We start from the raw sequence: 24510 nt of genomic DNA on the forward strand, positions 1-24510 counted from the left end.
AGCGCTTACCCTGATACCGAAACCGGACAAACACACTGTGCCTCGGGAACACAGGCCAAAAATCTCAAAACGTTGGACCTGGCCCATCTTCGGCGTATCTTTCTATCCCGTCTTTGCTATGTAGTTTTAAGTTTGATATGTGTACTTACAGAAGTACCCAGAGTAGGCTATGCAGAGAGCAGAACGGCCAAGGTTGGATTCTGAAGTGAGTCAGAAGGGTGCTTGCCAGAGTCCCAAATTGTATTCCCAGGCTTACCTTCTAAATGGCCTCGGTGGTTTTGCGACAGTTCTTTTTAAAGACAAACGCTAAACCTGCTACTTTGTTCTGTACTCCCGTCATATGCCTTACTGCTCTTGGCTGCGAAGTTTGCATTAAGTGCGCCCGCCCCTCGCTCCCCACCTCCCGCCCCAACAGTCTTTTCCAACAATTTAGGGGAAGAAAAAATCTGTTAACGGTAAACATTGAATGTGTGGAGGAGGACTCAGTCAAGGTTAGTGACAGAGCCTTGTCCTCCTCTGGTAGTTCTTATCCCTCAGGGTCTTGGCACAGACTCGTCTTTAAACACATCCACTTTGGAGTAACCTTCGGTCATTTGGGAGAGTTTTTTCTTTTTTTTAATAGCCCGTTACTACCTTCTGTCATGCTCTTCGTGCCAGGAATCCCCTATTCCTGCCGTCTGGGAGAAGGGCGCCTGGGGCCTTGCGTCTGCTGTGATTGATGACTCCTTCTCGTGTGCTCCAGACAGGCCCTCTGTCCTGGTAGTTTTTCATCTAAAATACTTAAAAAACGTATGTGTATTTTGCCCCAGTTAGGCAAGTTGTACCTTCATTTAAGAGGATTTTAAAAGTTCAAAAAATGTACAAATCCGAAAACACCGTTAGCCTTGCCGTCCTTGGATGCGTTCTTTCCTGTCCTCCTCAGTGATTAATGGATTTGTCCTAATTGGCAACAAACCATATATACATTTCATATTGTGCCTTTTCGTTTGTTCCCAGCATTCTCCTCCATCAAAAAGCATTCTAAAATGTCTTAATGACACAGAACTTTTGAAAAAAACTCATTCTGATATTGGGCATTTATTTCAAGTTTATCAACGTTACAAATGTGCTGCGAAGCACATCCCTCATATGTTACTCCTTGGTCTTTTTTCTGATCGTGCCCCAGTTATTCTGTCAAAGACCCTGTAGGAGAGTGACTGTTTCGGAGGGCGCGGTTTAAGCTCCTGCCCGTGAATCGCTCAGTTGTTTGCCAGAAAGATTGAGCGGGCTCCTCCCATCAGCAGCACTCTGCCCGTTTCTTCCTACCTTCACCAGCACTGGCATTCTGTAAAGTGCTTTTCAGACAGAATAAATTATACGAGTTAAAACATAAACTTTGAGCAAAGGTGTAAATGCTTAGAAATTAATAGTATAACACGAGGCAAAACGTGTAATGTGTATTTCTTATTAGGAGTCTAACTGAACTAGTCCTCAAGGGTTTTCATTAACGTTCCGATAGTGTGGAGTCTTCAGAACAGATACCGTGCCCAAGAGTTCTTTACTGTTTCTGAGCCAGTACGGACCTTCTTGTGTAGAGGGCTGGAGATAAAAGTTGTTCGTATCGTTCTCGTCTTTACTTTTTTTCCTAACTTAGCCCTAGGTCTTGGGACAGGTGTACGGAAAGATTTAGGGGGGAGTATATGTGGGGTTTTTTTTTTTATCATATAAAGCAGATTTGGATAATATACGACTGCAGTGTGCGTCTGCGTTCCTTACGAATTCTGTGTACATTTCAGGTGTGCAACAGAGAAACATGGCTCAAGAAACTAATCACAGCCAAGTGCCTATGCTTTGTTCTACTGGCTGCGGATTTTATGGAAACCCTCGCACAAATGGCATGTGTTCAGTGTGCTATAAAGAACATCTCCAGAGACAGAATAGTAGTAATGGTAGAATCAGCCCACCTGGTAAGTAATCCTGTTCACACGCAGCAGTGTTCATAATCGAGATACGTCGGGAGAGCGCGACGTACGTGATAGCGTTTCTGCTCTCACACTGCACCTCCGTCCCTGCGTTCGGACCAGGAAAATTCCTCTTTCTGTGTTGTCATCATCACCGGTGTCCTCACCCATCGAAAGTAACTAGTATAAATCCGTTCAGCCTTACTTGCCACGCTTGCTCTTACTTACTTGCTCTGTTATGTTAGCTAGAATGCAGGCATCCTTCTTCGCTTACATGTATGCGTCCAGGTAAGTAAGACGTAAGGGAGTGAGGGTTATGAGGACCCGGGTTATTTTATCTGGGATGACCGCTGAAGCCGAGATGGCTGTAGAAGGAGAGAGTGGGTTCGAGGAGGCCACGGCTGACTTGAGAGAGCCCGCCACCGTCAGGAAGCGGGGGGGCAGCCGCGGGGCCGGGACCCAGGGCGCTCGGCGCTGGCTCACTGTGCTTGTGCGTCACCCTCTGTGCCCGTGGACTCTTCCGGGGTGTGGGGGTGTGTGTGTGTGTCCGTAGTTACCAGAAGGATGGGGAGGACTCTGAGTATGAGCTTTGCGGAGGTGGGGTGTTGATAGTGTCATCTGGGTGGCTGTATGGATCGGTGCCTGAGTGTGGGGTTTTGTGGTTAACGGAGGTGCAGGCAGTTACTTCGTTCACAGTTTTGTAGGGGGTCTTTCTCATCATCGTTTCGTGTTCAAGCCAAGAGCTGGAAGCATGTAAACAAAATTTCTCTAAATTTTTTCAAGGCTAAGACCAAATGAATATAGATTGTTGGGGTTTTTTTGTTTTTGTTAGAGAGAGAGAGAGAGAGAGAGAGTGTCTGAAGCAGGCTCTGCACTGTCAGCGCACAGTTGGGACACAGGGCTCAACCTCACGATGCATGAGATCACGACCCGAGCCGACCGAGATTGAGTCGGACGGTCAACCCACTGAGCCATCCTGGTGCCCCAGAAATTGTTTTTAACATGAAATTGTCATCTACATTTCTGCTTTATGAAGAACCGTGGGAGGGGCACCTGGGTGGCTCAGTCGGTTAGGCGGCCGACTTCGGCTCAGGTCATGATCTCGCAGTTCGTGAGTTCGAGCCCCGCGTCGGGCTCTGTGCTGATGGCTCGGAGCCTGGAGCCTGTTTCAGATTTTGTGTCTCCCTGTCTCTCTGCCCCTCCCCCACTTGTGCTTTTTCTCTCTCTCTCCCGAAAATAAGTAAACATTAAAATTAAAAAAAAAAAAAAGAACGGGGGGAAAATGTAGCCTCATGTGCTGAGCACAGATTTTAGTTCTGGACTTCTATCCACTTTAACTGCTGCAGCTTTGATCCTAAATCCCTCCACGTATACAGCAGTGCTTGGAAGAGTTTGTGGATTAAAGGATCCAAGTGACATGGAGTCCTGAGAAACGGGAGTGTAGTTTATTAATATATACAGTTTGTATATGGTTTTTTTCTTGGTTGAAATTAACTTTTTTCCAATTGGTATATTACTGAAACATTTTTAACGGAAAGCAACGAACCAGCATACTCTATACTCAGTAAAACAAGATTTCTAGCTGTTTTGCGGAAGATGGGTGGTGGTTTCTCAGGGAAGGTGTGGGGACGCCCAGAGTGCAGGGTCACTGACACCAAGCGCGGTTCTGTTGCAGCGGCTTCTGTCGGCACCCTGTCCGAGTCTTTCCCGGTCCAGTGCGCGGACGGCAGCGTCCCTGACGCGCAGTCACCCCTAGACTCCACATCTGCATCCGTGCAGCCCAGGTAAGACTCTGTGTCTGCACGGTGCTGGGAAAGCTGCCGAGGAGCAAAGCGTATCCTCTCTACGTGCTCGGGTCTCCGTGGGAGGACTGGGTCAGGACTTCGGGGTTAGCTGGCCTGAGAACAGCAGTTAGAAAGTCACGTTTACCTTGGGAAGCAGTGGGGAAGGTGTCTTCTCAGTTTGCATTTCTTTTTCAGACGGCTTTTCCTTCGCTTCCGCTCATCCCATGTCCCGCCCCCGACATCCTTGTGAATTCAGGCGCCCAGTCCTGCCCCCCGCGGCCCCACTGTGCGCAGGGCGGCTTTCCCTTCTCGCTCTGGGAGCACAGACCTACTGGCGTCGTCCTCACTCTGCTGATAGGAAGCGGGGACCGGGTTTCCACCCTCTAGTTCTTTCTCCGCTTCATGATCGGAGACGCCCGGTGCCCTTCCCACTGCGGCATCAGGGCCCCCGGAGCCGGTCATGACCACCGCGCTGGTTTCCGTGGGGTGCCTTTGTGCGCAGAGGGCGCTTGCCGCTGCTCTGAGTTCTGAAGCCGTGAACTCCAGGCCAGACCGGTCTCCAGTTTCATGGTCTCTGTGCTAAATGCACAAGTCATAAAGAAGGATCTCTGTGTGTGTTCTTGCTGTGACGACTGCTTAGATATGTTGGACGCATACTTACTACATCATTTTAGGTACTGTTCATGCCTGGAAATCACTTTTAAAATCTCAATATTTTTGCTTTTCTAGCCCTGTATCAAATCAGTCGCTTTTATCCGAATCTGTAGCATCTTCCCAAGTGGACAGTACGTCTGTGGACAAAGCAATCCCTGACACGGAAGACCTGCAAGGTTTGCACGTGGGCTCGCGCGGGTTCGGTCCTTTGCCCGACAGCTGGCTGTTACAGGCCGGGCCTGTCCGAGGTGCCGCTGTCTTTAAATTGCCAGCCTCAAATATATAGTTTGCTGTTTCTTTTCTTTATGAGCAGAACGTTTTAGGTCTCCAGGTATTTAATTGACTGAACTGTTGGGAGCCATTTCCCACTTCTGTGTAATTATGTCATCAGTATAAAGTCAAAAGCCGTAAATGTGTTCAGTTGAGAGTTGTGAGTGAGTGAGTAGTGGGATTATATTCTCCTGTCCTCTCTTACTCTTATTCTTACCAGTTTAACCCAAATACTAGTTCCCCTCCGAGTACCCGGGGATCTCTTGTTTCTGACCTGGGCCGTCGAGCAGACCATTGAATTTGACCGGCAGTAGGCCCTGTCCCGTCGGCGACCCACTGCGGCGTCTTGCTCAGTGCCTCGTGTCCTTGCCCGCGCTCCGCACGCCCCCCTTGTGTGGGCCACGGTGATCTGGGAGGGCTTTCTCTGTAGGCAGCGGTCGCAGGGGAGACGCTCAGGAGGCTGGGAGCAGACTGCGCTGGATGGGTTCTGTTCCACCAGCACGGGGACGATGGCTTTACAGAAGGAGGACGCTCGGGAAAGGTGAGCCCAGGGTGACCATTGTGCCCCTCTGCCTCCGGCACGGCTCAGAGAGACAGGCTGCCCTGACAGCGACCCCCTCCACGGGACATCGTGCTCACGTGACAGCGAGAGAAACTTCTGGCGGCGTTAGTTTAAGCTCTCTAGTTCAGATGTAGTTGAGCTGGCTAATTTCTCTCGCTCTGAGTTTATGCCCAATAAACGTTGGCATAATTTTGCCCATCGTGGATTTCGCTATAGCAAGGATATGTACTATTTGGCCAACAGAAGCATTATAAGTATAAATAACTTTTATTTCTTGGTTAAATAGAAAAACTTAAGGAAGGGCACAGATGAGGGATGGTTTCAAAGCAGAGAGAGAAGAATCCCTGAGATTTAGTTACGCATGAGACGCGGGGAATAGGAGCAGGGCGGTAAAGCTTTCGGTTCCGCGACGGTGGCGGTGGCGGGCTGCTTCAGACCGGCGCCGGGAGAGGTGGCACGACCAGACCAGGTGTGCGCGGGGCGTGATCCCGTTTCAGAACCGAAGAGCTCGGCTGGAGGTTGTAGGTCGAGCGTTGGTCTTTAAATGTGTGATCGGTGTCACATCTGAGACTTGGAAGTCCTTGGCACACTTTGAAAAGTGAGAGGCTGAGATTAGGGGAGCAAGTCGGATAACGACTCAGCAGAGGGAGAAGTCATCTGGGCCCTGGGTTATTGCAGCCCCCAGGTGCCGACCACTAGAGAGTTTGGAGAAGCAAGGGTTGCTGAGAGCGCAGGAAGGAAAAATGAACACAGGCTGCTGACCTCGCTTATGTTCTGTCTCGCAGTGGCACGTATTGTAGACTGTGAGCGAAATGGGTGCTGCGGGCAGACGTGGCAGCAGTTGGTGTCCACGGCCACCGAGGATGAAGACAGGGTGGTGAACGTACACCATGCGTGTGTGGAGGACGGCGTGGCTTTCTGCACTGAGTGGCCCTGGCAACAAGAGTACCAAAGGTGGCCTTGAAGCCACATTAGGAGAAATCGTAAGGCGTGTTGAAAATCTGTAGACTCCTTTTTTCACGTATGATTTCAGTGACCTTGGAGGTTAAGCCAGTAGCAGCTTCTAAGTACCTTTTAAAAACTCAGCATTCGTTACCTTAGCGTTGCAGGATCTCCGAGGAACCAGGTGTAAGTTTTCATTTGAGTTTAAGAGGATTCGTTTTCAGTATTTTAAAAACGTCTTGCCCACCCCGTTGAATTAAGACTGTCTTCTTTTATGAGAAACGTGTACCCGAGTGCAGGTGTCCCCCACTGTCCAAAAGTAGAGCGTTTCTGTCAAGCCTTTTGTAAACCAAAACGGGATAAAGAAGCAATTGCCATTTCATAAACACGGAAATTCTCTTTGGGTATCTACTGGTTAGCAAAAACAGGTCCTAACGTAGGTTTTTCGTAAAAGTGAAGGGGCACGAAGCAGACTCGCAGAGAGCGGGGCCAGGCGTGCGTGAGCACGCGTGCGTGCATGTGTACACGCACACTCCTAACACCGAGGTACTTGTGTTTTCCCTGGTGGTAGGAGTAAATGCAGAGAACGCTTTTCTCCGTCTATTTAGTGGATGGACGAAAACTCGCAGAGAAGAAGTCTTGGACTCCAGCCCTACGGTGTCTGAGCTGGACTCCGGGCCAGAGTTGTGCCCACGGCCGTGGTGCTTCCTAGATTAGGAGGTGGACGTGGCTTCCTGTCACCAGGGGCAGCCCTCCGTTGCCAGGGCAGGCTCCTCTGCTTTGGTGACCTGCCAAGTGTCTACTCCGTCTGTGTCCCTCAGGGAAATTTATCTAGATGGGAAGAAAATCCCAGATGGAAGAGGGTACGTGAGTAGCAGCTGTGTACCCAAGCCAGGCTTTCCTGATGTTTTTTTGTTTATTTTTGAGAGAGAGAGACCGAGTGCGAGTGGGGGAGGGGCAGAGAGAGAGGGAGACACAGAATCTGAAGCAGGCTCTGAGCCGTCAGCACAGAGCCCGATGCGGGGCTCGAACCCACGTACCGTGAGATCATGACCTGAGCCGAAGTCGGACGCTCGACCGACTGAGCCCCCCAGGCGCCCCTCCTAACATTCTTCATTGGAGTTTTCAGATTAGGGTTCTTGAGACAGCTTTGTTCTCTGTAGGTATTCTGCTGATAATCACGATTTGCTGCCACCAGGTGGGCAGTACGCTTTCATTTTGTCCCCGTGGCTCTGAAGAATTTTTCTCGCGTTTAAATGAGTATTTAGCGTATTACAGCACATTTCTCGTTTCATTATTCTTTTTACTTTAACGATTGGCGATACCACACTCGCGTGGTCTCTAACTTAGGAATGTCGGATTTTCAGTTCACAAAAGGTAGCTTCAAAAATTCTTTTAAGCGTTTTGGTGCACTTTCCCTGGAAAGTAGGAAACCATCCTACTTGATTGTCTGACGGCACAGCATTGCCTCCCCCCCTTCAGTTCACCTGAGTCTCTCAGATGCTGGATCTTCCCCAAAAGAAGCGGCATTGGGGTCCGAGGTTCTACTACAGCGTGTGGACCCGACACCCCACTTCTCTGAGCCATATTTGTGTCATAAAGGAGAGGTGCCCCAAGCCCACAGGATAACGGGCTAACCGCACAGTCTTACTCTGTGTGACGCCGCTTAAAACTCAAAGATTTCTTCTGACTGGAGAGGGTGGGCGAGAATAGCCGAACGGTCCTGGAAAAAGTAGAGGAGGGTTCAAAGCGTACCACCTGCTGCAGCCCCAAGACCGCGGGACAGGCGAGAGGACACTACTGTCGGGCCCTGGAGTGACACCGGGCGTCCGGAGATACACCCCGCGGTTCGCGGGCAGCTCATTTTCCACAGGGAGCCGAGACCATCCAGTAGGCGAAGCCTGGGCTTCAGCAGGTGGTGCTGGGACACTGGAAAGAATGAGACCTCTCCTTCCCCTTTTACAGACGTTTGCCCCAAAACACATCAAAGACCCAAAATGGTAGGAGCTGAAACTGGAAAACAGGCATAACTCCTCATGGCCTCGGGTGAGGCAGTGCCTCCTTGGACGGGACGCCTAGAGCACAAGGGACCGGAGGAAAACGGGCGCATTGACCTACAGCAGAGTCAGGACCCGGGTGCTTCACGGAGCGCCGTCGGGAGCGCGAAAAGGCAATCCAGAAAATGGTTAAGAATATTTGTGAATCCTGTATCTGATAGGAATGTGTAAAGAGATGTCATCATTCAACAATAGAAAGACCAGTCTTTTAAAGGGCAAAGGAGAGGATTTGAATAGACGTTTCTCCAGAGAAGATACACAGATGGTCCACGTGTTGAGGATATGGAGGAATTAGAACCGTAATACATGTTTCTCTTGAATGTGATCATCCATGTGGGTAGTTGAACGATAATTTTACCTGCCCTGTGCTTTTTAAAATGTTTTTTAAGTTTATGTTGAGAGTGAGAAAATGAGTGTGAATGAGGGGGAGGAGCAGAGACAGGGAGAGAGGGCGAGAGAGGGAACCCCGAGCAGGCTCCGTGCTGTCAGCACAGAGCCTGATGCCGGGCTCACTCCCACAAACCGTGAGGTCTTGACTCGAGCCGAAATCAGGAGTGGGACGCGTAACCCACTGAGCCCCCCGGGCGCCCCTGCCCTGTGGTTTTGAAGCATCTTGAAGTCACTGGCCAATCGACTTTGTCTAGTTGAGATTCCCGTTAAAAATGAAGTTGGTTCCACAGCCTTAATGCCATCGCACAGGCGGCCCGAGTAGACCTTCGGTCGTGCAGATACGACGCAGGCAGCTGCCGGTCGCTAACCCTTAATGAGCAGGTGCCCTCTTGTCTTCGGTGCTCATTTCAGATTGCGAAAAACTGCCCAGTTCCGAGCAGACTTCCTATTTTGGCTTCAGGTTCAATATGAGTACGGCCCTTTTAACAGACTGGATTGTTTCCTTTTACGTAATCATGAGTTTGATCGGGCATGCTTTGGTCGTGAGTCTCATAGAAAGTAAGGAAGCAGAATCTCTGGGAATCGTAGACTTACGCCAAACACCGTATCCTCTTGCCCACGAATTGATTGTGAAATGTTTCAACTCTAGCTGCCGACCACTAGTTTGAGGTAAGCTAAGGTCACCTTCGTCCCCTGGGGATCTAGTGGACAGTGATCAGCGTCAGATGCTCGCCCCAGCTCCTGAGCTCTTAGATTCCTTGTGGACTCTTAGCTCTACAGGCTGTGCGTTTGCTGTAGATGGACCTTCAGGGTCCGTACCGTGAAACGTCTTCTTGAGACGCTTCCGTGCAACAGCATTCGTGTGTGTGGCAGGCGAGTGCATTTTCACGTCTCTGTTTCCACATACCAGAGTTTGTGCCTCGGTAATTAAAACGGTCTTGTTAAAAAATGTTTTCTTGTGGTAGTGCTGTTACTGCCACTAAAGCATTGTTTATATGTTTATTTGAATATCACGGTTTCTTGGGAGAACAGGTTAGATATTACGGCTTACAGATTTCAAAGACAATAGATACATTCTTTTTGGACTGCAAGTTAAACTATTTTTGAGCCCTTTACACATAGAGGGACGTTATCTGATACTGTTCCGGGGGCTGGGGATACAACAAGTAAACGACACTCCGCCCCTGCCCCCCTGGAGCTCGAGTCCTGAGGCTGTTTGTTGATTGATAATAAAAGGTTTTATGTGTCCATAATGTGTTTCAAAATAAAACGTTCGTGTTAGTAGAACTGTCTCCCATCTGGCTTCAGAATTTCTAGGTGGTGTGATCACAGAGTTGTTCATTTGTGCGTGTTCACTTGTTGGTCTGTGCTGTTTGGTCTTCGTCGTGTTTTGTTAAAATAGGAGGTCATACGGTTAACATAGGTTAGAATCCATGACCTCACGTGACCGAGTGCCCGCTCCGCGTAGCTCACTGGACGGGAGCTGGAGGTGCGGACGGGAAATACGATACCGTCCCTCCTTGGTGGGCTGACCCCGTAATTGGGGAAACCGGGGCACGTGATTACAGAGGGCCAGTAGTTCAGGAATGCGGTTCGGGTCTCTGTGCGGCGCCAGCTTGCGGTCGGGGCTCGAGGATCGGCACCGGGAGCAGGAGCGGGAAGGACGAGCCCCCGCCCTGCAGGAGCTCACCGGACAAGCTCCCACCCTGGAGGAGCGCACCGCTAAGCCAGGTTCAGGCAGACAGGCGGTTCCCACCGTGTGGGCAGCACCACTGGGGCGCACGGTAAGCTTCCTAATCCAGGTCGGTGCGTAGGGGGTGGGGAAGAGTTGATGGTAGACGCTTAAAAATGAGAGTCAGCCCCGTGAAGAGTGGGACCCGAGGGCCGTGGGCAAGCATTCCACACGGAAAGGAGGCCGACGAGACCAGAGGCCAGAGACTGTGTGTGTTCAGAGAGACAGGCGCTTCGGGGCGGCTGTAGCAGGGGGAGGGTGCCGCCGGGCCTCCAGGCTTTGTCCTGGGGGTGAGTCACATCGCGGGGCGTGGGTTCCGTGCCGTGTCGAGTGTGGCCCGGAGAGGCACGCACGTGGCGGGCCCAGGATTTGGTGGGACTGGTCAGGGAGCCAGGGGTGATGAGTGAGCCTCGTGGAGAGGTGGGACGGCTTCTGTGGAGGAGGGGATACCCGAGCTGCTCCTGAGAAAGAAGAGCAGGTGGACCCAGGTGTGAGGAGGTCGAGGAAAGGGCCCTTGGGTCCCGGCCGTGGGTGGCGTGAACACAGGTGCCTGGCCCCACGGCGACCGTGGAGGGTCACTGTTTCGGAGCGGGATGGCGCGTGTGCTGGGTCACGTGACCGCCCCTGCCTGGTGACCGCGTCCCGGAGGGCTCAGTGAGGTAGGGTTTAGGTGCGGGAATTGGAATCTTGGTGCAGCCGGCCTTCGCTTCACTGCCTAAATGCGTCATTTTGTTATCCCGTTTGTAACATTCTATCTACTACATCGACCTTGCCAGCATTTTAAAGGTTTTATGTGAAACATTCTGAGACTTTTAAACATGGTGCTCTACCCGGTCTTGCTTTCAGCCTTTTTTTGCCCTGGTTCTGAGAAATCTACATAGTTCGGACCCCAGCAATATTCAGAAGTTGGCCTGTGGCCATCTCCTGACACACTCCCGTAGAAAATACCCCAGGAGTATTTGTGTGCGTGCGTGTGTGTGTGTGTGTGTGTGTGTGTATGTGTGTGTATGAGTGCTTGCACCTTTTATTTCAAATACATAATTTAAAAAACCTAGGGAATGCCGTGCTAGATCTTGAGTCAGTGTTAACATATCGATACATGTTCTTCCAGACTTCCTGCGTGTGCACATCCACACGTACGTCACATGCACACATACATTTGAGGAATAGGGGGTCATGTTATGTAATCGGCTTTGTAACTCCGTGTAAGCCTCTTTCCGGGCTAACGGAGTCCTCAGTGGCCCTCACAGGAACAGACTGGTGGGGTGGGAGGGGGACGGCCACCAACCAGTGTCAGAACCTTACCGAATAATTAAACTGTACCTCCTTCCTGTTTTGTCAGCTTCAGTATCAGATACGGCACAGCAGCCATCTGAAGAGCAAAGCAAGTCTCTTGAAAAGCCAAAACAGAAAAAGAACCGCTGTTTCATGTGCAGGAAGAAAGTAGGACTTACTGGTAAGGGCCGAAGTGCAGTGGCGTCAGCCTCAGAGTGTTCTTTAAAATACCGCGTGCCTTACTGTTCCAGGCCCCAGGAGGTTCACGTGTGTTCCCATGAGAGCTAATCCTGGATTCATTCCCGCTTCTGGGTTTTCTTAAAGTAGCTTTAATTGTATACCTGAGAGTGACATGAATAGATGCTCTTTTACTGGTCCATCCCAGCAGAGTCTTCGAATGTCAGACGGGTCGGGCCCGGGCGCCAGGTGCTCCGAGGGCCAGAGAGTGCACACGGGAGGGGACCCAAGCTCGGCCGGCCCCGCTGTGAGACGCACTGTTACTCGGGGAGGGAGAAAACGTAGAGAGATGCCACTTGGGTGTGGAGCAGAGGAAGCACAGTCAGCAGACTGTGGGGAGTCGGACAGGTGCCGCGGTTCATCCGAATGGAAGAGGGGGGTGTAGGAGCCCGTCACGGAAAGTACCACGACGGCCGCACGTTTGAGGCAGGCCCTGAAGGAGGGCTGGGACCCAGAGCTGATGGAGTAGGGGCGTTTCAGACAGAAAGAACAGCTCGACCAGAAGGTCGGAGGAAGGAAAGAACGGGGCCTCGTCAGGGGCCGCGGATGGGGAGTGTGGCCGCGGCACGGAGCGCGTGAACGGGGGCGTCGGATACGCGGTGAGACAGAAACACGGACAGGCTCACGATGTGCACTGTGCTTCCTGGCGGATGGCGGTCACAGCTTCTAAACAACGACCATTTCTCGCTGTGTGCGTGCCGGGCGCCGTGCTCTGTGCTCCGTAGCATAAGAACTTGACGTACAGAGCTGACAAGACCGGATAAAATCGGATGCTTTTTAGGAAGGGTTCTCCCGCCAAGGAGTAGGTTGGAGACCAAGTGGAAAGGGGATTATAATCTGATGTCAGAGACACTTAAGACTGGCCCGTACTTGGGCAGATGTGTTTATTTAGAGAATACAAGCACGGACAAATAAGACATTTCGAAATAGACGTATTTAGTGTCAAATACAGTCTTTCTGAGTCTCAGAAACACTCGGGCTTCGTGATGGGAAGGTGGAGACTCCGTAATTTTCATCTTGTCCGGTCTGTCGGTCTGGCGTTAGAGTTGGCTTCATTTTCCATTCATTGTCACGAGGGGACAGAATGTGTTTCTGAAACAGACAGACAAAAAGGTGGTAGAGGAAACTTCCATCAAATGTCAGTGTTCAAAATGTCGATTCCCGTGCTCCGTCACATCAAAGCACTCCGTTACGAGAAGCAGGACCGGTTTTCTATAAAGGCCCTCCCCCCACACTCGAGATCTCTCTTTCAGCTTCAGCCCTGTGGGCATTTCCCTAAAATTAAATCGCATTATTGCACGTTTACCGTGTGTTAAGTGCTCACCACGTCCCCCATTCGGTCCCTACAGTAACTTATTCCAAAGTTACAGATGCAGAAACTGAGGCTCGGAGAAGCTCGGTAACTGGCCCGCGTTAGTCAGCGAGCGGATTCACGCTGAGGCGGCCCTGACGCACCCCTGCTCCTGCTCGCACCCCTGCTCCTAGTCGCGCTGAGCCGCGGGAGCCCTGCCCCCACAGGGGTCTGCCGCCGGAAGCCAGCGTGGATCCAGGCCTCCCAGAAGTTTCCTTACACCTTCTTCACTAAATTTTAAGGTTGCCTCTGACGGTGTGCTTTCCTGCACACTTAGAATTTGGATTTGAGAACCGTTTCACATTCGGTGCAGCAATCCCGACTTTGGTAGGAAGTAATTGTGGCCACGTCCCAGGTGGAGACCCGAGCGCAGGGCAGCGGCTGTGATTTGCCATGCTACGCACCTGCACTTGTAGGGTAGGAACGAGGAAGGAAGCGATCAGCTGGTGCAGTCTGAACCGAAACCGTTACTAGGTCCTGCACCTGCCCAGCGTGATTGTTTAGACGCCGCGCTGCGTAGCCGATGCTGTTAGTGTTGACGGTGCTAAGGCACCGCGCCGTCAGTCCCTCCCTCCCGCTCACGCATGTGTACTGATCCGTTTGCAGGGTTTGAATGCCGGTGTGGACATGTGTACTGTGGTGTACATCGTTACTCAGACGTGCACAATTGCTCGTACAATTACAAAGCTGATGCCGCGGAGAAAATCAGAAAAGAAAACCCGGTAGTTGTCGGCGAAAAGATCCAGAAGATTTGAACTCCTGCTGGAATACAAACTCCTTTGACCATCTGCAAACTAAAAGTTGACTTGAGGTCTTTTTTCCTAGTCCTGGGGAGTATAGAGCAGTGTGCGTGGCACAGACCTTTTAATCATGCATGTCAACCAGAAGAATAGATTTTTGGTTTTGTTTTGAAAATGACTCTGAACATTTATTTCCATTGCAGTTTCTGTGGCTGAAAAGACTTAAGTAAACTTTACAAGTATTATCCTTCTAAGATCATTTTAATTTTAGTTGAGCGCAGAGGGCTTTTATAACAAACGTGGAGACCTTTCGGAGGGCTGTGATTTTTCCAGTATTAAACATGCATGCGTTGAACTTGCAGTTTATTTTTCTCATTGTGTGTGTATATAGAGCTTTTCTCTGCAGCACGATTTCTCTTTTGATAACGCCCGTTAGGGCACAACTAGTTACCAGTAACTGAATGTATCTTAATCATTATGGCTGCTTCTGTTGTTTCATTAACAAAGGTTATACCTGTGTTAGCGTATAGTTTCTTTGCACCCACTATTTATGTCTGAATCATTTGTCACAGGAGAGTGTGTGCCGATGAGATTCTACGTCTGTGTGTTTCTGAATTGTTTGAGCGAGGGAAGGAACGGCTGTGTGCGTTTCATCGCCGACCGCAGGCTTCTTTCGGTAGCGTTCACCGGTCTGGGTGTGTACACGATACGAAGAATGATCTGGAGTAATCGTGCTGTGTTTATGTTTACCCCACCTGTCTGTGATTAAATAAAAAGGAAAACCATACGCTCCCTTGTTCTCCCGTTTCTCTTACTCTTGCTGGCGGCTCACCTTGACCTGTGGTGCTTTCGTTTCTCCTCCGCTGACTCCGCGCAGCTGCCGCCGCTGCCCTCGTCACGTCCGCTTGCGACCGATCTTGCCACGGTGAGTGGCGATCTCCCGTCGCTTTGCGTGGAGGACCTCAGCGTTTCTTTAACGCCAAGGACTGCTTTCAGTCGCTCAGAGATCACATTCTCCAGCTCTGCTCCTCAGCCCGTCACGCCGAGTTAGCGTCTGGTCAGGAAGGAGCTCCTTTTTCTGGTCGAATTCGAAGCGGAAAGGGCCTAAATCAAACACGGCAGCTACAGGATTGTGGACGAGAGAGACCGTCTGTCCCATGGGTTTCACACTTTATCTGCCAGCCAGCCGTTTTTACCCATGAAATACTACATAAAACAGATGAAAAGCACTATTTTACAATACAGATTTCTAGGTTTAAGTTCGTCTACCACTTCTTGGATGTAATGATGGCTTAGCGTTAAAATCTGTAAATGTGACGTATTTAAATGTAATCTGTCAATTTACTACATGAACAGATTCAAGAGAGAAAACCGTTCTGACTAGCTCAGCAGATTCAGGTTAAGCACCTAATAGAATTCAACACCCACTCATGATGAAAACTCTTGGTAAGTCAGAACCAGGAAGGAATTTCCTTAAGCTGATGGTTTCTGTGTAAAACCAAACAAAGAAATGAAAAGCGGCCATCTTCCAAAAAGAGGAAGCTCATTCCCTTTTAAAGTCAGGAACACAGGGCTGCCTGCGGGGAGTTGGAGATCTGTGTTCAGTAGAGTCAAAACAGAGTCAGTCATAGGAAGCAGGAAGGAGGAGACGCTCGGTATTTGCATGTTAATCTGTTTGTTCTTACAGAAAGTCTAAAGGAATCTAGAGAAAGTACTAGAAATAGAGGGTGTAGTTAGGTAGCGAGGTGTGGCATTACCTCTCAGAAGCCAGGTGCATTTCTTTATGGCAATAACTAGAAAGCCAGAAGATACCTTTTATGGCAGTATCATCACCAAGTACCTAGGATGTTAGCAATACATACTGAAGGCCTCTTTAAGAAAACCCTAGGGGCACCTCAGTGGCTCAGCCAGTTAAATCTCCGACTCTTGATTTCGGCTCAGGTCATGACTTCACGGTCCATGAGTTCGAGCCCCCTCGTGGGGCTCTGCACCAAGAGTCTAGGACCTGCTTGGGATTCTCCCTCCTTTCTCTCTCTCTCTCTCTCTCTCTCTCTCTCTCTCTCTCTCCCTCCCTCCCTCCCTCCCTCCCTCTCTCTCTCTCCTCTCCTCTCTCTTTCTCCTCTCCTCTCTCTCTCAAACTTCAGAACTTTTTTCCTTTTTTTTTTTAAAGTATTATTAAGAGACAATAACTAAGACCTCAGTAAATAGGAAGACACACGTTAATAGCTAGGAAGACAATAGAAAGTTGTCATGTGTCCCCAAATGGACCTATAGATTCAAATATATTCCAATCAAAATCACACCAAGTTTTCTCATGGAACTTGTTAAAGTGATTTCAAAATAAAAGGTGAAAGATCGCCAAGGGCTACAGCGTTTCAGAAAAGAAAAGGCAGGGCGGGGGACACTTGTCCTGTCGGATGTTAAGACCTGTTCACATGAAGCTATGTTAACGAAGAGAGCTCGGTGTGAGCCAAGGGCTGTACACGTTTCCTAGTGGAGCAGCCCAGGATGCCCAGAGAAGGGCACAAGTGGACTGGACTTCCGCGTAAGAGGTGGCACGTCACATTGGGGAAAGAATGATAATTGGAGCTGAAATGACTGGGTATGTATCTGTGGGAAAGGGTGAAAGTTGATTTCCTACCCCATGCCATAGGAAGTTAATGTCTTAAATGTAACACAAAATTTTAAGACCTGGGGGAAAAAAGTAAAGATAACTGCTGCTTTGCCCTTGAGACATGAAGCATGAGCTGAAAGTTCTACTGACAAATCTGGCATTAAAATGAGGTGTTTTACACCCAGGGATACATTTAACCAAGGAGGAGAAAGACCTGTACACAGAAGACCTGGGTGAAAAAAATGGAAGCTGGTAACGAACAGAAAGATCCTCTGTGCTCACGGATTTGAAGAAATAATGTCATCAGAATGCCCATAATACCCGAAGCAGTCTACAGACTCCATGCCGTCCCTTTCAACACACCAATAGCATTTTTCACAGAATCAGAATAAATGATTGTAAAATCAGGAACCACGAGAGGCCAAGAAACCAAATCAGTCTTGAGAAGAACAAAGGTGGAGGTACCACGTTCCTGGATGTTAAACTATACTACGGCTACGAGAAAACCAGGGCGACAAAAGCAGAAAGAAACAACTGGGGCTCCATCAAACTAAAAAGCTTTCACATGGTGAAAGAAACCATGGACAGAATGAAAAGGCAACCTATTGAATGGGAGAAGAGATTTGCAAATGACATATATGGTAAGGGGTCAATATCCAAAACACGTGAAGAAGTGCAGCTGAACACCCCCCAAAAATACTTGATTTAAAAAAAAAAAACAGGCAGAAGACCTGAGTAGAAACTTCTCCAAAGAAGACATCCAGACGGCCAACACACACATGAAAAGATGCTCAACGTCACTCGTCATCAGAGAAATGCCAATCAAAACCACAACGAGGTACCACCTCAACAGCTGTCAGAGTGGCCAACATTAACAACTCAGGAGACACAGGTGTTGGCGATGCGGAGAAAGGGGAACCCTCGTGCACGGTTGGTGGGAATGCACGCTGGTGCGGCCGCTGTGGAGAACAGTGTGGAGGTCCCTCGACGAAAAGTAAATATACCATACGATCCAGCAGTTCTACTTTGGAGTGTTTACTTCAGGAAGACAAGCTAATTCAGCAAGATAAACACAGCTTCGTTGTTTATTGCAGTATTATTTGTAAGAGCCAAGACACGGAAGCACCCTAAGGTCCCATCGACCTATGAACGGATTAAGATGTATATATATACAATGGGACGGTAGTCAGTCGTAAGAAATGAGCTCTTGCCATTTGCACAACATGGATGGACTTAGAGGTTATTTTGCGAAGTGAAATAAAGAAACACTGGGCACCTGGGTGGCTCAGTTAGTTAAGCGTCCGACTTCGGCTCAGGTCATGATTTCGTGCCCCATGTCATGCTCTGGGCTGACAGATCGGAGCCCGGAGCCTGCTTCGGATTCTGTGTCTCCCTCTCTCTCTGCCCCTCCCCTGCTCACACTCTAGCTCTCTCAAATGAATGAACATTAAAAAAAAAAAAAAAAAAAAAAGACAAATATTGTATGATTTCACTCACGTGGAATAAAAAATGAACAAACAAACAGACTTCAGTACAGAGAACAGACTGGTGGCTGCCAGGGGGGCCTGGGGGGTGGTCTGGCAGGTGAATACGTGAAAAGCATGAAGACGTACAAAATTCAGGTTATAAGTCACAGGGATGGAAAGTACAGCACCGGGAACGTAGTCAGTATTGTGACACCTGTATGGTGACACGTTGTAACTACACGGACCCTGATGAGCTTTTTAAATGTATGTGAGTGTCCAATCACAATGGCAAACACACCGGAAACTCACAGAATATCCTATGTCAACTATATTTCCACTTTAAAAAGAAAGGAAGATGAAGTCTTTTATGCACTAATAGATAATTTCTTTAATGTTTATTTTTGAGAGCGAGCACATCTCTCACAAGCTGTGAGATCACGACCTGAGCCAAAGTCGGACGCTTAATCGACTGAGCCACCCAGACACCCCCGCTCTAATAGATGATAAAGTGTCTTCAAAGAAAGTGAAAAGCTGAGTTACAAACCGGGAGAAATTACAGTGCAAATCAACACGAGTGGCATCAGTGAGGTGCCATTTTACATCCGTTCAACTGGCAAAGATTTAACAGTCTGACGGTATCTAGGGTTGGAGGGATCCCACGTCGTTTCTTATAAGCTGCTGGTGTCACTCAGAAGTGGGTCAGTCCTTTAGAAGATGTGTTATCTTTTAGGGTTGGACTTCGCACATCCCGTAATCCAGAAATGTCAGCCCTAAGTGTGTACTGAGGGAAAACTTGCACACGGGTAACAGAAACAGAAGGCATGGTAAGCCTTAGAGATGTAGTGAGCAGAAAGGTCTCAAAATATACAGCATGCTCGCCTATAAAAAGGTGAGGAAAATACACTTCTTTTCGAGTCCTGTAGATGTGACTTACAGGAGGAGAAAGGACAGTGCTGAAGAGAAACGTAAGGATGGAATGCTTACAAGGGAGGAGGCAGGTACCGTGTGGTCAAGCCCCCAACGTTTTTGAGAAGTCCATTCAGGACACTTAACATTGGACGTAACTAAAGGCAGACCATGTGTGAACCAGTGCTGAAGGTCATGAACCAAAGATTGGAACTAACCCAGTTTTCTGTACCCAAGGTCCAAAGTGTTAAAATGTTATCTCTAAAGCTGGTTTGATGAGCACGTTGTGGAATTGAGGGTTACGTACGAAATGACATTGAATCAGCCCCAGCATTCAATTTGCAATTCACTCTTTAAAAAATTTTTTTGATGTTTACTTTTTTAGAGATGGGGGAGGGGCAGAGAGAGAGAGAGAGAGAGAGGGAGGCACAGAATCCGAAGCAGCTCCAGGTTCCCAGCCGTCAGCACAGAGCCAGACACGGGGCTGGAACTCATGAACTGCGAGATCATGACCTGAGCCGAAGTCAGACGCTTAACCCACTGAGCCACTGAGGGGCCCCTGTAATTTCGGGCTTTTTGCTTTTTTGTTTGTTTTTTGTTTTTGCCAAACTGTCACCAAAAAGCCGTTCCCACAAAGTCCTCTGGCTTCACCTTCACACCTAAATATTAAAGTCACAAATCACAAACTGTGTTGTTGTTCGGTCTTCATACCTAATTTGGGATTTCTGTACTCAAATCTAGCAAAGTGTCCTTTCCCCCAGTTTTCCCGGAACCCTAACTTTTGTACTGGGGAGTGCAATCTTGAAACTATTCCTGTGGTCTAAGCTCGAGTCTCAGAAGACACGTTCTTCCTGATGTGAAGACGGTTTATACTGAAGTGATAATCGCTGGACGGCCCCTTTTCTCATAGGTTGCCTAGAACATCTAAGTAGATATTCTTGGGGATTTAAAGAGGGACTCCTGTAGTTGTATCTTTTCAAAGACTGGCTGGCTCCCTGGCCTTGCTTTCCGTCTTTCATTAACACACAGAACGAGAGAAATTTGGAGACTCGGCGGAATGGAGGAAAGCCAAGGATGCAGAGAGGAGACGGATAGAATCTAACCAACAAAACCTGGTAAGCCATGTAGAGGGCAGCCTCCCAAAAGGCCACTGACATCTATAACATTAAAACGTGGCCCTATGAGACGTGAGAGGCCACTACTGCCGTTCCCATGGGCATCGTAAGAGTAAAGGGATACCGTGAACAACTCTGCTTACAGTGATAACTTAGATGAAATGGACCACTTCCTTGAAAGGCATAATTACAAAAACAGGAGAAAGAACTCACCTAACAGGCCTTTATCAAAAGAAATTTAATCAGGGGCGCCTGGGTGGCTCAGTCGGTTAAGCACCTGACTTGGGCTCAGGTCACGATCTCACAGTCCGTGAGTTTGAGCCCCGTGTCGGGCTCTGTGCTGACAGCTCAGAGCCTGGAGCCTGCTTTGGATTCTGTGTCTGCGTCTCTCTGCCTCTCCCCTGCTTGAGCTCTTTCTCAAAAATAAAAACATTTTTTAAAATGTTAAATACTTTTTAAAAATAAATCAAAATTGTCAATTCTTTAAAAAATAACATCCCTGGGACAAATAAGCGATTATAGCAAGGTTGCGGGGTTACGAGGATAATACACAAAAGCCAGTTGACATAATAAATACCAACAACAAAAAATTTGAAATTAATACACCATTTTCCATTAGTGCTTGAAAAAACATGGAATACTTTAGTAAAAGTCTAACAAAATATGTACAAGATGTCTGTGAGGAAGACTACAAAATTAATGAAGAAAAATTAAAGAAGATCTAAACAACTGGAGAACTATTCCATGTTCATTGAAGGACGACTTAGTATTGTCACTTCTTCCCGACTTGATTTATAAATTCAACCCAATCCCGACCCAAATCTCAGCCAGCTGTTTTGTGGATACTGATGAAAGTGATTCAGAAGTTGGATGGAGAGGCAAACAGCCCAGAAGAGCCAGTACGGCAAAACTATAGAACTTCTAGAAAAGAAAATCTAGATGACTTTGGGTTTGATGATTTTTTTAGATAAAACCTCAAAATCATGCTACACTGAGAAAAAATTGATAGGTTGTACTTCACCAAAGCTAAAAATTGCTCTGCAGAAGACCCCGTTAAGAGAATGAAAAGGCAAGCCACAGATGGGGAAGAAAATATTCGCAGAACACATATCTGATATAGGACTTTTATTCAAAATATATAAATAACTCTTAAACCGTAACTATAAGAAACAACCCAATTAAAAGATGGGCAAAATATCTGAAGAGTCGCCTCACCAAAGAAGATCTACCGACGATAAGTAAGCAAATGAAGAGGCGCTCAATGTCCTAAGTCACTGGGGAAATGCACATTGACAGTGAGATACCACCGCGTGCCTACGTACGCAGAGACCAGCCCAAATCAGAACACCGCAAATGCTACGGACGGTGTGCAGCAACAGAAACTCTCATTCATTTCTGCTGGGGATGCAACACGGCACTGACACGGTGAAAGACAGTTTGACAGGGGCACCTGGCTGGCTGGCTCAGTGAATGGAGCGTGTGACCCTTGATCTCTCGGGGTTGTGGGTTCGAGCCCCACGCTGAGTGTTGCTAAAAATAAAATCTTAACAACAACAACAAAAAGACAGTTGGACAGTTTCTTAAAAGACAGTTTGGGGGTTTCTAAAGAGAGTCTTAACCCTACAAGCCAGCGATTGCACTCCTAGGTTTTTGTCCACATGACTTAAAAAGTGTGTTCACATGAAACCCCGTACACGAATGTTTCAGTAGCTTTATTCATAACTGCCCCAAATTGGAAGCAACCCAGATGTCTTTCAGTAGGTGAATGGATCGACACCGTGGGACGACATTCAGCGGTTACAAGAAGTGAGCTACGAAGGCACAAAGACACAGAGGTACCTTCACTGTAAATTGGGAAATTGGAAGAAGCCGGTCTAAAAAGACGGCAACCGTATGACCTTCTGGAAAAGACAGAATTACAGCGACAGTACACAGAGTGGTGGTTATGGGTGCGGGTGGAGCACGGGAGGGTGAATCGTGGCAGCACTGATTTGTAGGGCGGTGAACCTCCTCTGTCTGGATGATACCGTAACGGTGGATCAATGACACGGATTTGTCCACACTCACAACCGCACAACACAGAGTGTAGAACCATGACGTAAATCACGGGCTTCGGTTGACGATGATGGGTCAATACTGGTTCAGCGGCTATAACAAATGCAGACGAGTTGGTCACTCGCTGATCACGCTTCAGATGCTCCGGTGGCTCCGATGGGATAGCACACATTCTAGAACACCTCCATCGCTGCGGGACATACCGTTAGACATGGATGGTCTGGCCCAGTGATGGCATCCTAGGCTGCTCTGGGCTCCTCGGTGCACAAGCAGGAGGAGAGCCCCGAGGAGGCCCGCGCCCCTCAAAAGAGAGCCCAGCCACGGTGCACGTGAGGCTTCGGGACCCCCCTGGCCTGTCGGGCACAGAGGGATGCGGGAGGGGATCCGAGGCCAGGGAGGCAGGTGGCAGAGTGGCAGGAGAGCTCCTGATCCCGAAACCCGAGGGGAGAGAAAGTGGCCTGACCTTGAGGCTTTGGTCCTGGGGACTCTGAGAAGAGGGGCGGGGGTGTTTGCGAGCAGCCCTGTGGACCGAGGGGAGCCGGGCTTGGGGAGAGCTCCGTGTGCTGCAGTGTCTCAGCAGGTCAGCGGGCAGTGCTGGCCCCTCTGCCCACCCTGCTGCCGGTGTCTGTGGGGCTTCCGTCCGGCTTCAGTCCCCAGGGGGCTGCGAGGCACCGTGCCGTCACAACAGGGATCCGGTAGAACCTGAGACCCTGCGGCGGCCTGAAGACAGGCGGAGACAGAGGAGGGCAGGAAGGAGACTCTTGGGGCGGCACAACCCCCCCCCCCACCCCACCCAGCACCGGCTGGGCTGGGTCACCTGGCTCTGCGCCCGCCCACCAGGGACCCGAGAGAAGAGGGGGCTGTGATAACGGCTACGCTCTTGGATAGAGCAAGGGCCTCCTCTCCTGAAGGCTGGGGTCCAAAGTTTCTCACCCATGTTGTAGGGAGGACACCTTGTGCTTGCTGCATGCCTCTACGTTCTGTCCTCAGAGGAGCGTATGTCCTATGCCAACCCGAGTGACATTGTCCCCTCAAAGGAGCTCCCCATCCAAGGCACCTTGGGAACCTGACTCCAGCAATTCAAGGGGCAGTGACATTTGCAGGGTGGGTGGAAGGACCCGGATGGGACTCCTGCGTGCTGCGGGGACGCCCCCCGCCCGGTGTCATCCCGGTGGGGGCAGCGTCCGCCTCCTGCCCATCGGGGAGCCGGCAGCCGCACCAGATTCAAGCCCCTTCCCGCTGCTCTCGCAAACCACATGGGGGAGAGGCCTCCTGTGTGCGGAGGCCGGCGGGGTGGCCTCACCTCCAAGGGAGGCCCCGAGTTTGGCGCCACAGAGGCTCACGCGGGCCCTGGCCGCGGAGGGGCTGAAGCTGGCGTCCACACCCTCCGGCCCGGGGTCCCCCTCCGACAGCGGTGCTGGAGAAGGGAAACGGCGTGCCAGCACGGGAACCGCCTCGGCCACTCAGATGGTGGCGAAGGAACCTCTCTGGCCACGCGGAGAAGCGCTCCGGGGCAACATACAGGGAAAGAGGGAAGACTTGGCTTCTGTTTGAAGTTCACAAAGATGGAAAAGGGACGGACGTGCAAATGGCACGAGCAAACCGCAAGGGCGTGTGAGGACTGGGGCGGCGGTCCCTCCTCCCGATTCTTGTCTGTGGTCCTCGGAACGTCCGTCCGTGCTCATCAGCACGCCCTCCTCCTCGAGAGGGAGAGAGGAAAGAAAATACAGGGAATCTGCAAGTTACTTCGAATGGTTTCTTCCGAACGGAGAGCGGCCTTGGCCTCTGGAGGCGCGAGACAGAATTAGTGGGTTGGCGAGTCTATTTTAAAACAGGAAACCTTCACCCCCCTCACGGCTCTCATGCCTTCGCCCCTTCCCACACACACCTCTACCCCACGCCCTTCCCCCAAAGGTCTGGGGTTTTCTCTTCTCATGGCTCTACTGTGTAGGCCTCCATCAGCCCGTGTGTGCGCGCGTGCGCGTGTGTGTGTGTGTGTGTGTGGTGTTTGGAGAGAAGGTGCTGAGCTGCCAGGGCCCCCCCAGGCCCGGCAGGTGTGGGGCTCGTCGGGTATCGAATCGCCTTCCGCGGACGCTTTACAGTAAGCAGTGACTTCCGTGTTAGGGAGCACCGATTCTGAGCCCGCCGTCGGGCTGGGTGTGGACGGGGCCGCGCACAGCACGACAGTCCGGTCCTGCGGACAGAGCGCAGGGCCAGCCCAGGCACGCGGCGCCCTGCCCTGCAGCCCCAGCACCCCGGAACCGGCCAGGGCCCAGAACCCAGCTGGAACTGTCCCCTCCTTTCCCCTCCCTGGAACCTACCTGGGGGTGACAGCCAGGAGGCCGGGCAAGGCCGAGCCCCTGACACCTCGGGGCCTCGTCTGCTTCGGACCCTCCTGTCCCGGGATCCCCTCCCTCCGA

General features: G+C 50.1%; 1 protein-coding gene and 1 long non-coding RNA gene across 11 annotated transcripts in view; one reads left to right on the forward strand and one right to left on the reverse strand.

Annotated features, from left to right (window-relative positions):
* The window catches only part of ZFAND6 (zinc finger AN1-type containing 6), a 74020-nt gene extending 59299 nt beyond the window's left edge, over positions 1-14721 (forward strand). For 8 of the 10 annotated variants that reach the window (XM_042940809.1, XM_042940811.1, XM_042940810.1 and 5 more), the window contains 6 exons: positions 1776-1946; positions 3616-3724; positions 4454-4554; positions 5079-5189; positions 11674-11787; positions 13801-14721. In XM_042940809.1, coding sequence (XP_042796743.1) covers positions 1793-1946; positions 3616-3724; positions 4454-4554; positions 5079-5189; positions 11674-11787; positions 13801-13949 — 738 coding nt within the window. In that variant the 5' untranslated portion in view covers positions 1776-1792 and the 3' untranslated portion in view covers positions 13950-14721. Of the gene's footprint in view, positions 1-1775; positions 1947-3615; positions 3725-4453; positions 4555-5078; positions 5190-5995; positions 6204-11673; positions 11788-13800 lie in introns of those variants that run through there. The other 2 variants (XM_042940805.1, XM_042940804.1) reach the window with 2 other exon arrangements.
* A 7011-nt stretch (positions 14722-21732) lies between these two features.
* Positions 21733-23873, reverse strand: LOC122221515. The gene is made up of 2 exons (XR_006203271.1): positions 22554-23873; positions 21733-22280 (listed from the first exon to the last, which is right to left on the reverse strand). It is a non-coding gene; the product is annotated as an uncharacterized LOC122221515 (long non-coding RNA).
* Between the last annotated feature and the right edge of the window lie 637 nt (positions 23874-24510).

This window comes from Panthera leo, chromosome B3 (genome assembly GCF_018350215.1).
Source record: "Panthera leo isolate Ple1 chromosome B3, P.leo_Ple1_pat1.1, whole genome shotgun sequence".
Taxonomy (NCBI): Eukaryota; Metazoa; Chordata; class Mammalia; order Carnivora; family Felidae; genus Panthera; species Panthera leo.